The sequence below is a fragment of the Nothoprocta perdicaria genome, unplaced genomic scaffold (assembly GCF_003342845.1).
Source record: "Nothoprocta perdicaria isolate Ctin4 unplaced genomic scaffold, notPer1 scaffold_152, whole genome shotgun sequence".
Lineage (NCBI taxonomy): Eukaryota > Metazoa > Chordata > Aves > Tinamiformes > Tinamidae > Nothoprocta > Nothoprocta perdicaria.
In genome coordinates this window covers 594,194-607,994 of record NW_020454672.1, presented here as the reverse complement: position 1 = coordinate 607,994, position 13,801 = coordinate 594,194, and the positions used below count along the sequence as shown (strand labels likewise).

The following is a 13,801-nucleotide window of genomic DNA, read 5'->3' as shown; positions in this document are numbered from 1 at the left end:
ATACAGTCTAGGCAATTATAGATAGCAAATTAAATCTCTGTTCTAGGCAGCTGGCTCCAACATGAGATGCAACAGACTGCAGTTCATTTTCCAGCTCTGTAACAAAGCTGTAGGGAGCTCTGGCCCTACAGCTGKGCATCACCTAAGGAAACAAGGGTGGACTTCAGGAATCCTATGTCAATACAACTTTTAACACCACAGTTCCTTTTGCATAACCAGATCTTCCTATCACCTTCAGCTTTGTGCCACTGTCTCACTTTCATCTGTCTCTGCTAACTTCCAAAACTTTTAAGGGCTACAGACTTCAGGACATTGGAATGATGTTCTTCATGATGCAAAATTAAAGAGCTGCGTGCCTGAAGCTCACAAGTGGGCTGATGCATATAAAAAAGAGTGTAAAGCATCAGGGCTTTATAGAGAAGGTGCAGCAAGCTTTTCTGTAACATGTACACACACAGAAAATTAGATTCTCACATGTGTTTTCTAGGCCACACTCCTCTCCTCCCCCTATCCCCAGTTTCTTAATTGTTCTGAAAAGTATTAGACCTTTTCAAATTGCATGAACAAACTTTGTCTCAGGAAAATATATTGCTCTGGTTATTTTACATCTGAAACTACTGTGTATGGAATATGACTCATCAATTAACTTTGCCAGTGCAAAAACGACCTATGTCACCTTACTCCAGAGTGCTTAATTCCTACCCAGGTACCCTATAATATACCTTAAACCATGACCAGAAATCCAAGAGCAAACAGTAATACTGACAAAGGAATGTAATGATAAAGAAAGGGGTATGTTTCCCTTTTTTTAATAAATATAATACGAACCACATCTAGCCACAGTAGTGAAAAGAGATCAGTTCCAGTTTTGCAGATTGCTGTGTTCGAGATTTCACAGGACTTTTTGGAACTTTTCTTAGTTTTTTGTAAGCTACAGAATCTGATATTTACTCTGCAGCTAGGAGAGCCTTAAGGTCAACTGAACTGGCCTTCTATCTAACAGCCAAAACAGAATTCCTGAACAGTTCCATAATTTGTGCAATGCAGTTACTGATCTGGCTCCTTGCAACAGGTTTACATTCCTCTATTTGTCTCCTTCCTGCATCATTCATCATCCTTTAATGATATTTAAACAAACTTTGTAAAATAAAAACCCTGGAGCTCAGGACTGCAATTCTGCAAGCTTGATATAGTAAATCAGATCACAGCTGTACTGCTTGGACTGCTGTAGATAAGTCTGTCAGCACTTTCATCTCTAGTGGGACTTGTAAGTCAATCTCAACAATTTGCCATGGGTAAAGAAGTTGGGATATGAAAGCCCAGAACTGTAGTAGAACCTTTGACAAAAGATGACCACTAGAATTTTTAAGTTATACCTGAAAAAAAGGACTCTGAGGAGAGGGCAATACAGCAAAAGAGGTGGAGATGCTTTGATTTTCATCTATACCATCTATACTACATCCACTCCTACTAAGTGCCCTTCAAAGTCATATTCTGGTCTGTAAAATCAGTGATGCATCATATTCACACCATCCATTTTGTTTCAGTTCTGTGAATATGTAATAATTATTAATTCTCAATAACCTTCTAGGGTAGACATTAGCAACTCAATTTTCCAGATAGAGATGTAAGGCACAATTTACCCAAGGCCACAATAGGAACTCTGTGTGAGAGACAGAAATAGAAGCAAGGAGTTCCAGCTTCCCTGCTGTATCTTGAGGCCACAGACCCCTCTCTGACAGTGACTGTTTCTTCAACATGCTATAAAGGTGATGGGAAGGTTTCCAAGCTCCCAATTGTGGAATCACGACTGAGATTCTGATATTACCTTTCCTTCACTAAATATTTAAGTTTCGAAAGGCGATCTTTGGTTCCCAAGCCAAATGGTACTAAGGTCTAYGTCTATGTTGCTTATCAGAGCGGCACTTTTATTAAATGAAGCTGAGATGTGTTTGCACATGAAAGTGAGGTGCTGGGGCGCAGGGTGCCTGAAGATACAGAATTTGCTGAGATAGTGTTAAGACAGAGGCTGTAAACTGACAGTTTACATTTAACCTAATGCAGCCTCATCCATGATCCAGCTTGGAAAGGGTCTCTCAAATGAACAATCTTTCAAGCCATTCTTGAGAATCGTCTTGAATAACTTAGTCGGATTTATACAGCTAAGGAATAAAACTAACAGTTCTGCAATGCAGATAACCAGAGCTGGTTCTTAAGTATACCTATTGGCCTATTTTCTTTTTTCTTTTTATTTTTTTTTTTCATTTAGCAATATAAGCATATCATAAAATCTTGCAGCTAGTCTGTAGCTACAAGTCTGTCTCTATAGAAGATGAGCTCAGATCTCTCAATAAAAGTAACCTGACGTGTCTACATTGACTTCTTCAGGCAGATATATATTGACTCAGGATCTATACCACACTGTAATTACTGAGCTTCCAACTGATTCACTGCGCGGACTTCAGTGACGACACCAACTTGCATCTTCCAGAAATTCAGATTAGGCATATTCTTTCTTCACTACACTGAGCAGCTGTGATCACCTCCTAAAGGAAATCTCCCCCAAATGATGCGTCAGGCTTCTCGAAATCAAAATCAAAGTTTCTGAATTACCAGTTTGTGGGAAAACCAAAAAAAAAAAAAAAAAGAAGGAAAGAAGGTTTTGGTTTCATTAAGATATTTCCTCTAATCTAGAAAGCCTGCTTTCTGCAATGTAAAACTTGACAGGGATCATTTGGGTGACTGCAGTTTAAGGGGTATGATTTGTCATTGAAGCAAGAGAAGGGTCATTTTTACCTTCAGGTTTTTTTAATGATACTCTGCACTCAAGAGCCAGGTGACTCCTGAGACTAGCTCAGGATGCCTTAGTATTTCAGCAGATGCTATCTCTGCTGGGGTTATAGAACATTTTTTTTTTTATATACAGAGCTGCGGAAATCTCATTAAGCATTTTTTTTCCCATTCAGTTTACCACTGAATTCAACACATTCTCCAAGCAAATTCCTTTGGAAAATGTTGCACCTAAAGAGTACTAATATTGTATCAGATGCTTAAAACCACGAAGAAAAAATGAAAGTAGTAAATACTGATTTGACAACAAAGAAAATATTTCTGGCAGCTGCCCTGAAAACATAAAAACTGTCTTTCAAAGATCAGGAAAATGCTATTCAGTGACAATTTTCAATTTTCTCATTATTATAAATTATATTTATATAGTACTTCCCATTACTATTCTTCTCTATAACATCTTTCACAGGTAAGTTGAATGTCTATATATAGCCTTCTCTCAATCAATAATTAATTTGAAAAACAAACCAGCTCATTTAACTGTACATCAAATTATTCCAGTATCTAAATATTCCATTTGAAAATGCTTTTTTTTTTTTTTTTTGTAACTTTTAAGTATGATTTAAGGCAAAAAAAAAAAAAAAGAAAGCAGTGTCTTACATTAAGAACCCACGTTGAAATCCCCTTCAAAATATTCAGTAACCTTTAGCTAGGTGCCTTCTGCCCTACTTTTTTCCATAGGTTCACTGTATCATCATTATTTATAATCTAGTGGTTGTGCAATCGTGACATTCTACTCTGCTTTATTACCAGCTTTAAAAAAAAATCTATTTCCCGCCATGGCTGTATTCTCCAAGGTACAATACAGAGGATATTCATAGCCTCCTTTAGCTTCAATTGAATTTGTAAGTAATTTGGAGTGCTGAGATCAAGACTCCATGGCTGAACTATCAGTAAATGCTGTCGTGACAACAGGAACATGCTCTGCGGGTCATCCAGTCCAGAGCTCCTGATGGTATCTAGTAGCAGATATTTTGGCACAATGGGGAAGACATAGCAGTGATTAAGCGGTATAGGGACTATCTTTCTCCTCAGATAAGTTTCTTTTACCTTCATCAGTCACTAGCTGCCTTGTGTCTCTAGTGCRAGATTTTAGACACTTTCCAAAAAATAAAACCTAATTAAAAAAAAAARRAAAAAAGCCACYTGCTTTTAGCTTTGTCTTGATTTCTTTTATTGGCACATTCGATACGGAATCGCTTGTCAGGGACTCTCCTACCAGACACCTATCTTCTTCAGAGCGTGCACAGAAGACACTGTCCTCATTGGAGGACAGTGGAAAAAAAAGGAGACATGATATTTCCACACAAGCAGAAATATCTGTAACATCTGAAGTTGATGCCTTTTGGAAATGCCTGGACATTCTCTGTCTAGACATTGGCCATTGCCAGCGTGTAACAGCCACCCAAGTGATCTCATTCCAGAYAAGGTAGCAACCTTGTTTATCTTCCCTACCTTCCTTAACTAGTAGGATAAATCCTACTGGACTGAGTAGATTAGCCTGACATTTGGGGGTACTACTGAATCACAGAATGATTTAAGTTAGAAAGCAGTTCTGCATAATGGAAAAAAAATATACATATGACCAGCTGAAATTCCTTGGGCGTGTAGTCCTTTGCTAACTTGTATAGATGCTATGTCAGAGAAGAAAACTCTCCCTGCCCTAAGCTCTGTACACTAATGCACCAAACCTCCRTGACACAAACGATCATTCTCAGAGCCTCTTGCCAGTGGCAATCCTGCCTCTTTTCTGCAACTTCTTCTACTGCTGAGCATTTTTATTTTAGCACAGTGGCCTAACAAGAATAATATGTGGAAGGAGGTTTCTCAGTGCCGCTGTCAACCCTTGTGCATAGCAAGTGGCAGCAGCGTTTCAGCTGACTTACTCTGTTGATTGCCTATGAATAGGCATTTAACTCTTTCTGAGAGATCTGGAACCCTATATAATCTATCAGTCTCTAAAGATGGATCATAGAAATAAGAATGACCATGAATACATTGTATTTTTRCACATCTCAAAAAATCTGAATGGAATACAGAAACAAAAGCAGAGTATATATTAGCAAGTAGTACAAGGCAATAGGAATGAGCCCATAGCATGAAGACCTGGTGAGAAGGATCCAGCATCCACAATAAACATATTTTGTGCATTTTACTTTGAACTATTTCTAATCTCACTTTATAAACTGAATGCCAGATAGACTTTGGAGAACATTCACTATGTTCATGATTGAACCATGCTTGGTTCAATCAAAAAGAAAACCCATGTCCAGACTCCAAGCTTTCCCTGTGATGCAGAGCAGAGCAAGATAAATGGAGAGAACCAGGGGATTCACTTCATAAATTCATTTCAAATAGTTTTTTGGATTCCAGTCCAAATGAAAATGTAAACCTAGATGCAATCAAAAAAACACCTCAGCCCATGCAATGTAAAATCCTGTTTGAGTTCACTGAGATGCACCAATTGCCTTAAGGATGCAATGCTTTGAGCGTAGTCCAGTCAATATTTTCTTATCGTCTCAAATGACTTTGTTTCTTTCAATACCCAGATTTAACCTGAAAAAGAACTATCCTCAGTTAAGAACTAAGTGACAGAGTCTGTTCAAACTACTAATAGTTTGGTGCACAAAAATAACAGTTTTCTAACAGTTTGATTACATAAAAATAGTGAGCTAAATAAATATGAGTGTCCAGATATTCAGCAAATACCTCCAATACTTGTTTTAATAAAACCATCAGTTTCRCAATGATCTTGCATTTTTATTTGCAAATGTGCACTATGTGTTTGGACAAGTGAAACATTTAACAAAAAGGTTTTCAGGTGTGATGTGGAAGTTTTGGTAGTTGGGCAATCAACAAGTGGTACTACTTTCCCACTCACCTTGGACAGTGGAATAGGTCCTTATTTGGCTATTTCAGCTAAAATAGAGAAACTGTAGGGGGAAGAAATATGAAATCAGCTATTGTGCCAGAGGACTGGTAGTGATGAATGTGCTAGAAGATAGGAAAGGAGGTAAGGAAGAGGAGGAGGTATATTTTATTCTTTTTGTAAAACAGTAAAATTATGCTAGGACGGATCCAAAATAGTCTCTCTCTATATATGTATATATATGATTTATCAAAATACCTAGTTACAACCAGTTAAGATCAACAAATGGGAAGGTCACTCATTTTCCAATGCAATTTCCTAAATCAGTATTTACAATATACAAAGGAGGAGAACACTAAAAGACACTTCCATGTGAGTGTCAGAGTTGTGACTGAAGAGTAATTTCAGAGACATTTCAGTCACTCTGAAATAGCTCCTGGCACTCTAACAGAGAGAAATGAAATGAAGAGAAAAATGAACAGGATATTAAGAGTGAGGAGGTAACCCTTCCACAGTACTGCACGAACTATTATAGGGACAGTTCACAAAGCATGTGCTCAAGATTCATTACCTTCAGTAGGAGTTCAGCAAATGTCTTAGCAGTCCTCTGAACAGAGGTCTTTAACCTAAGTTTAACAGAACAGACTGGTAGCTGTGGAAAAGCTCTAGGGCTCAGGGAAAACAAATACAGGTCCAAGCCCTGGGAGCCTATGAACAAGAAAATTCTGCAAGGCATATCCTGGCACCAGAGGGTCAGGTTTAAAAGCTGCTGCCCCGTTCCTGCTTCACCTTTGCACCTCTACGATGGAAACACTGGTGCTTCCTTTCCAGAGATGTGTGAGGTGCTTATATATGGTTAGGTGAGGTGCAAGAGAGGCATCTCAGATGGAAAKTAGTCTGCCTTTCAAATTAAGCTGCTCTAAACTCTTTGCAGTGTCAAGGTCATAGTTSATGAAATTGGACATCATTAAAACTGAAGGTCCAGGACAAGGTCAGCCATCGATATCTAGGAAAATGGGCTGAAAAACAAAGCTTCCTGCAGCCACAGTTAGACTTTTTCGCCACTTTCTTTGCAACATATGGTATAGCAAGACATGCACATCCTCTTCTGGCCCCCCCAAATTAACTCCCTGGCACCACCTGTTCAGAGTGAGCAGCCTGCAAAATGTTTGTATTGGGGGCAGATAAAAATGGTTGCTATGCTTTGGTGCAGTCTGTTTCTCTTACCCACTTTGGTGCCCATATGAGATGAACACTGTATTTGGCACAAAATTAAAATTAAAGGCTGTAAATAAAGAGTAAGCGGAACATTTCAGTTTTATAGTTTGCACTGTCCTTTAGAATGGAGCTAGTTAATAATCTGACCTGGTTATTTTAGCATGTGAAGATATTTGCTTAACTTCATATTCTCTTGTTGTTTATCAGGCACTATCTATATTTTAAAGGAATCTTTTTATTCCTCTTCATCCTCCACCTCCCAGAARACAAAGTGTGGGCCTCCTGTATCACTTTTCTTCCCAAGTTCATGAGTCAGGCAATTGCAAAAGTCAGATTTAATCTGAGCATGCTTGGATTCCTGATTCTGTGCCCTACCACCATCCCATTCCACAAAAGAAACATCCTTGCTTCCTGCCAATTTGTTTGCTGGTGCACCCACAAAACTAGGAATATAACCCTAAAAGGCCAAAGTAAAAGCTTATATGGATGTGAAACGTAGAACAAAAGGCAGGACAGGCAATACACACTGGTAGTTACACAGAATATTTTATGTATGCTTGATGACTCTATCAAAGCGTACTAAGATGACATATGCTGAACTGACCCAAGACAATTCAGTTCACTTCGCATCTTTTGAAAATGATCATTTTCCCCCCCTGAGTATTTATTTCATTCAAGAAGTAGTTCGTACACCACCACARGAAGATTAAAACATTGACTGTGACTAACGTAATGAGCCTGAAGCTCTAAAGAAAGAGGAGGAAGAAAGTTTCAAATATATGATTTTTATTATCCTGCTTTTTCTTAACAGGATCTGAAAATCATAAAAGAGCTTAAGTGCATCAAAGAACATCCTTTGAAAATCATGCTTACAGGCAAGAATACAAATTGGATACCGGTCCCCAGGCCACTGGCCTACCTTTGTAGAACAGTGGCTTGCATTTAATTTCCCCTGACTAACAAGTCACCTTTATTAATTATAATTTAACACTTGAAAACAGTGGGTTTTAACTTTCAAAGTTAGAATTAAGAAGAAACATTCATTGTTCTCAGGAAAAAGGTGTAATTTTTAAAAAGCTTTCAAACTATTAAACTCTTGATGGATGCTATTTATATCACTAGTGGCATCATGACACAGCAATTAAATCACAACCTCTTCACTAAYAGAACATATTTTTGCACATTTAAAATGGAAGTGAAGACATAAGAAACTTTAGCATAGGAAATACTCAAGTAACCAGAGATGCAGATGGAGTGGAGTTTGTGAAGAAGGAGAAGATGGAACAGTAAATCGTAACTTCCTGGGAGTTTAAGGATGTTATGTGAAACGGAAGATGATCTCTTATTAACCTCTAGCTGAGTTATGGGTGAGGAACACTAGGTGACTTACAGTACATTTCATAAAGTTGCTTCATTTTATTCAATCTATTCTGTCACACAGGAATTTAAAAAGATTAAACGCTGTTCCCAAAGTTGTGAACTGTATGACCAAGATTTGATTTTTGTAGCAGAGCCAGTTTTGAGGATTAAAAAAATTATACAAAGTCATTAAAAAAAAATTACTGCCACTTTATTTTTTTTTTATAAAAATGTTCATTTGCTGAACTATTCTAAGGATTCAGGAACAATATTAATATTATCCAGAATCTAAGAACAGCACGGAATAGGAATTGGATGAAATATGTGAATTGCCTAAAAAAATCACTGTAATTGATCCAGCGATCTTTGAACTGAACTTGCTAACCCAAATATAATAACTTTTATAAACATGTAATTACTTTTGCATTGTTTTAGTAAAATAACAGGCAACATTGGTTATACTCTAATGCCAAATCAGGATATATATAGGGGGAAAAGGGAAAAATATAGCCTAATCTCACATCTTTCTTAAAAAATTTGGGATGGGATTGCATTATGCAGCCAAAAATGAAACTTCTCTGGCTAACTGCGCCACCTTTTGATTTAAATATAAAATGGGAGATTAAATGATTGTTCAGTATCTAAAAGAATACACTTATTTAAAGATATTCCTGCAGACTTAAAAAAATGAGATACAGAGCTTATTTTATTTGTTGGTTATGCAAAAGTGCAGGGCTACATACTTTAGCATTGCTATTATGGTGAAAAGCCACACCAGCAATATAAATGGAAAAAATATATATTCAGTCTTGCTAGTTTGTATTTTTAAAATAACRGTATACATGTCAAAATCAATAAAGCTGGGCAAATGATAGAGTAACGCTTTAGCAATCTTAAAACTGCTAGCTAAGTAAATAATCATGACTAAAACAAATGCTTCATAATCCATTAGCTTCTCCTATGTAAATCTGTACTCGGTACAGCCGTTACTTCTCCTGGATTTTCTTCTAACACTTAAAATGTATCAGCTGCAAGCCCTCATTTAGCRCCAGCATATCGCAAATTTGCACAGAATCTCTATGCAAGCATTAAATTAAACAGCACAGACACTCAACAGAGTTACGGCATGCATCGAAATACATTAACCACATCCTACCTTGCATCCAAACATCAACGACAAAGTGTTGTTGGTGCAAGCAACTTTGCAGTGGCAAATCATTGGTGTAAAGCAGTCGGGATTTTTAACAATAGGGCACATTCCTTGAGTGCTGCAGCAGTGGCAGCCTCCTGAAGGCTAAAAACAAGGAGCTCATCCAGYACATGGAGTGGCAACATATGCTGCTCAACAGCTAGCTTTTCTCTTGCCGGTCAGAAGCAGCCTGCTTGGATCTCTACCTGTGTCCCGTTCAGCCATTCCCTCCGTTGTAGATGAATCAACGATGCAGCATCAATCACAAAGCTCAGGATTTCCCTTCCTCGGGGAAATTAGTTTTTACATTGAAAGAGAAGGGGGGGAAAAAAGAAAGAAAGAAAAAAAAAGGAACGGAATGGAAATGAGGGGGACTAGCAGGTGTGGCAGTATTAGCATGTAAAAGGATGTAGACGCCTACTCATAACAATCACATAAGATTGTCATGCTAGCTGAAGTGGGCTGAAATTATTCCGTCGGAAGAAAAATACTGCAGCTCCTGATTTGGTAAAAAGCCAGTGAGTTGCTGCAATACATAGTCATTGTGGGGAGAGAAGAGGAAAAAAAAAAATTACTTATCTAACAAGCCGAGTCCTCAGCCTTTATCAATATGCATTCCAATAAGGAATCCCTTCCCCACGTCTCCCCGAGAAAAAACGGCAGATGAATCGCAGCTCCATAGGAGCGATGCCCTTTGCTTCCTCCGAAAAGATGAATCTCAGCAGGAGACAAACTGTACTCAAAGCTGAAAATCCCAGATGCTGGGAGTTTGCAGCCGGAGAAATACAAGTAACATTTATCCAATCCTGGCTTGCCACATGGGAGCTTTCTCCAGGCACAAATTTACAAATAGACAGGTTGAAGGATTGCAGGAGACACTGAATAAAGATACGAAGTTGCACGGAAAATGCACCCGTGTGAAGCTTAAAATGCTCTCTAAATGCTGCCTTGATGGCAATGCAACTACTGACTGTTCAGCTAGTGCTGCTATCGGATGACCTGCAAACAGCTTCCTATATGGCAGAAATTTAATAATTAAAGAAGTTTGGGGGCATAGCACTGGTTTGGATTCAGTTACAGCATTCGCTGTTTCTCCGGTGAGAGCAGCACCAGCTGAAAATGCATAATAAAACATTTGGATGTGCAAACTGCTAGCTGGGCTTTTTTAAGAGGATTATTTATATCAAAAGTTGGACAGATCTATCTTCCAGTTATATGTGCAGCGCACAGATAGATATAGGAAGGAAAGCTTATGATACAGAAGGTAAAGAGATGTCTTTCACAGCTGACAGCAAGGTACAATCCACAGCAGCTTCGCAGTGACTTGACCCTGCTTTTTTGCCGCTTGCTAAGCTCTGCCCAGCAAATTACAAACTCTCGAAAGAGATGAGAACAGCTTGTCTCCCTGGAAATTGCGAGTCTGTCCTAAAGATGCAACCGAGAATTTGCTGCAATAAACACAAAATAGAGATTCGTTACCCAACAGAAGATAGAGGCACCTGTGGCCAACGGAGGGCTCTGCTTGCAGCTGGGTCAAACACTATAGAGAGGAAATATCACAGGTTTTCTAAAAGCATCTGTCCGTAGGTTGTGGACTCTAATGTACGAGACCTCTTCTATTAAGATTTTGTATTTATATGTGTATATAGAGACGGGTGTGCATTGGATGTGTGTAAAACATATAGGGAGCGTAGAATTTCTTCAGTATAGTTTACTCACTTTGTAAAGTTCAAAACCATAAAAAATATCATTTTCTTAAACAGCTTTGATTCTACACTTTCAATTCAATAACTTTTTTCCGTCTTTTTTTTTTTTTTTTTTTTTGAAGCAGTCAAATTTTGACTTGTAATAGTATTTTCTCATTAATGTTCCTCACTTTTTGTGCTTACAACTCAGAGCTTGCAAGAACCCAGGCTGCATAAAAGGACAAGGCTTTTTCGGTTAAAACTCCAGAAAGAATCACTCCCCAGCTAAGGCTGCAATCCAGCTCCATTCCTGAAGATTTCTTTCTTGCAAATAACAGGATCTGTGATCAAYACATCCTCGATCCACTCAGCTCCCACCTTGATTCTGACAGTCTATAAGTTTTCCCTGCTCCATTATTTTATGCAGCTGGTCAATCCCCAGCCAACAGCTGCAATTGGTTGGGGCTCTTCTTCCATCACGACGTCCTTCTTCCCACCTTGCCCTGCCAGCTCTGCCATGCGACGGTGACAAAGAGCCATCCTAACAGCACCAAACCTTTGATCTGTTTATTTCTAGCTTGCCTGCCTCATTATTAAGCTATATGTTATACAGGTTTTCTTTCAAGTGCTGTCTCTCGCATAACCAGTGCTGGTGTAAATATAGAAAAGTGTAGTTTCCATGACAATGCATTCCATAGTTACAGCCAGCAGCCACTATCATTAAACCATGAATCATGGAACTACCTTAAGGTGCGAGCATACCCCATTAGTGGCCTTGCAAGCATTACTTTGGCATGGTGGTRGCATGGCAATATTTTGGGGAGACACCACTACAAAATGCCAGAAAACTGCACGCGTAGCCAGTTTCAACAATTGTCATATCTGCTCATCTCAGGCATTTAAGGGATCAGTACCACTCTCAATCTGCCCTAATCATTAGCATTTCTAATATAAGCAGGCCTTGCATCTGCACTTTCCAATGTTTTAAACATGATGCCTTGATTTAAAACTGGACCCATAATCACACAGACAAGATTTCCAATTAATRTTCCCTGCATCTAATTAAAATCACCTGCAGTTAATTTCAAATTCAGATTTTGAAAATGGCAAGGAAGATCAGACAGTTAGCCTCTCACTTCGTTTGCATTTGGTAAGCTCACATTCTCCAAAAAGAGTAGGCCCCTTTATTAAAATTCCCATTTCTTYCCCACTCACTGATTTTTGGCATCACACTCTTGCAGACTTCCAACCAACACTGCTTTTACTGGTGATTTTATCTTCGTGTTAAGACAGCAGCCACCGGAGTGTTACAGAAGGCAAGAAATATAACCCTTCACACTTAAACTAATTGTTGCTTTCAAGTGAAAAAACAGTTACCTGATGCACAGTCATTTGGGAAACAACAGAAAAAGAGGATTCATTGCAATGACAGATTGGAATAATAACTCATATCACAAATGGCCAAGACATTTATTTCGATTAAGTGACAACCACATATAAACTGCCATACGAAAACACTTGCTCAAAGATCTTCCTCTGTCTTTTTTTTTTTTTTTTCCAGGTAATACTCATCACAGAGGCAGAAGTAAATTACTAATTGCCAGGAAAGACATTTAAATTACAGTCATACTGCAGAAGCAAGGTTTCTTGGAAAATCTATGTCCCCGTTTTCTACCTCTGGCTGGATTTACAGATGAACACGTTGCAGGCGTTGGGTTGAGTGGAGTGCATTGATTCATCCCGCTTGCTCGCAGCCACTCTGCTATCGCAATGAAGGGCACTTGTGCTGCTGCTAGCAAAAGTGGAGACCCCCAGCACATTGCAATGTACTGGTAACAGCTTCTAGTAAAATAACCTCACTAGTGAATAGAAATCTACTGCTATAAACCGAGTTTCATTTTCATAAGAGTTCCTCTCTTCCTCATCTGACAGAATTGAAGAAAAAGAACTTTTGCTCCATCACCTCATCTTTGGTTCATTAGGCTATGTAAAATCTCTCCTGTTATGCCAGTAACCCAATATTTCCATGTTTTGCGGTGACATCTCAAAACAATTCAGCTTCATTTCTGGAAGTATTATAGTCAAGTTTGCACATTACTTTCCCGCCTAACGCATATCTTGCTCCTCCTGTATCAGCGCCAGCTCATGTGTCAGTATTTACGGCTTGCACGGAACATACCCTGTGAGAATCTCATAAGGTCAGCCTAATTAAAAATAAATGCAAAAGCTTGGAGATTCACAAAGTGTTGCTAGATATTCAACTTTGACTATATTGCTACATTTGCTTTTACATTCCCTCTTTTTTTCTTTTTTTTTTTTTTAATTAAGGGATCTGCTTAAGTTTTGATGTTCAAAAATAGATCTGTATATTTTCTCTTTCCCTTTTTCACTACTCAGTTTTTAATTCCATTGTTCTATTCTGAAAAATTTCTCTAAACCCTTACCACATCCATCAGGTATCGGAAGATCAACATGTTCATTAGGCTCTTGGCCAAGCTTTATGCATTGTTATGTTCTTCTAATCTTTCGCTAGAATTCAAAATCATCCTCTCTGTTGCTCTTCCATGAATTCCCTGTACACTAATCAAGCCTCCTAAAAATTAAATCTGTCTCTGACAGTGATTAAAGAGAAGT

General features: G+C 38.4%; 1 protein-coding gene across 1 annotated transcript in view; it reads right to left on the bottom strand.

The window, feature by feature from the left end:
- DLG2 (discs large MAGUK scaffold protein 2) overlaps positions 1-9,816 on the bottom strand; it is a 597,632-nt gene extending 587,816 nt beyond the window's left edge. The window contains exon 1 of the mRNA XM_026034918.1: positions 9,450-9,816. Within this exon, the coding sequence (XP_025890703.1) occupies positions 9,450-9,551 (102 nt within the window). The 5' untranslated portion in view covers positions 9,552-9,816. The remainder of the gene's footprint in view (positions 1-9,449) is intronic.
- Between the last annotated feature and the right edge of the window lie 3,985 nt (positions 9,817-13,801).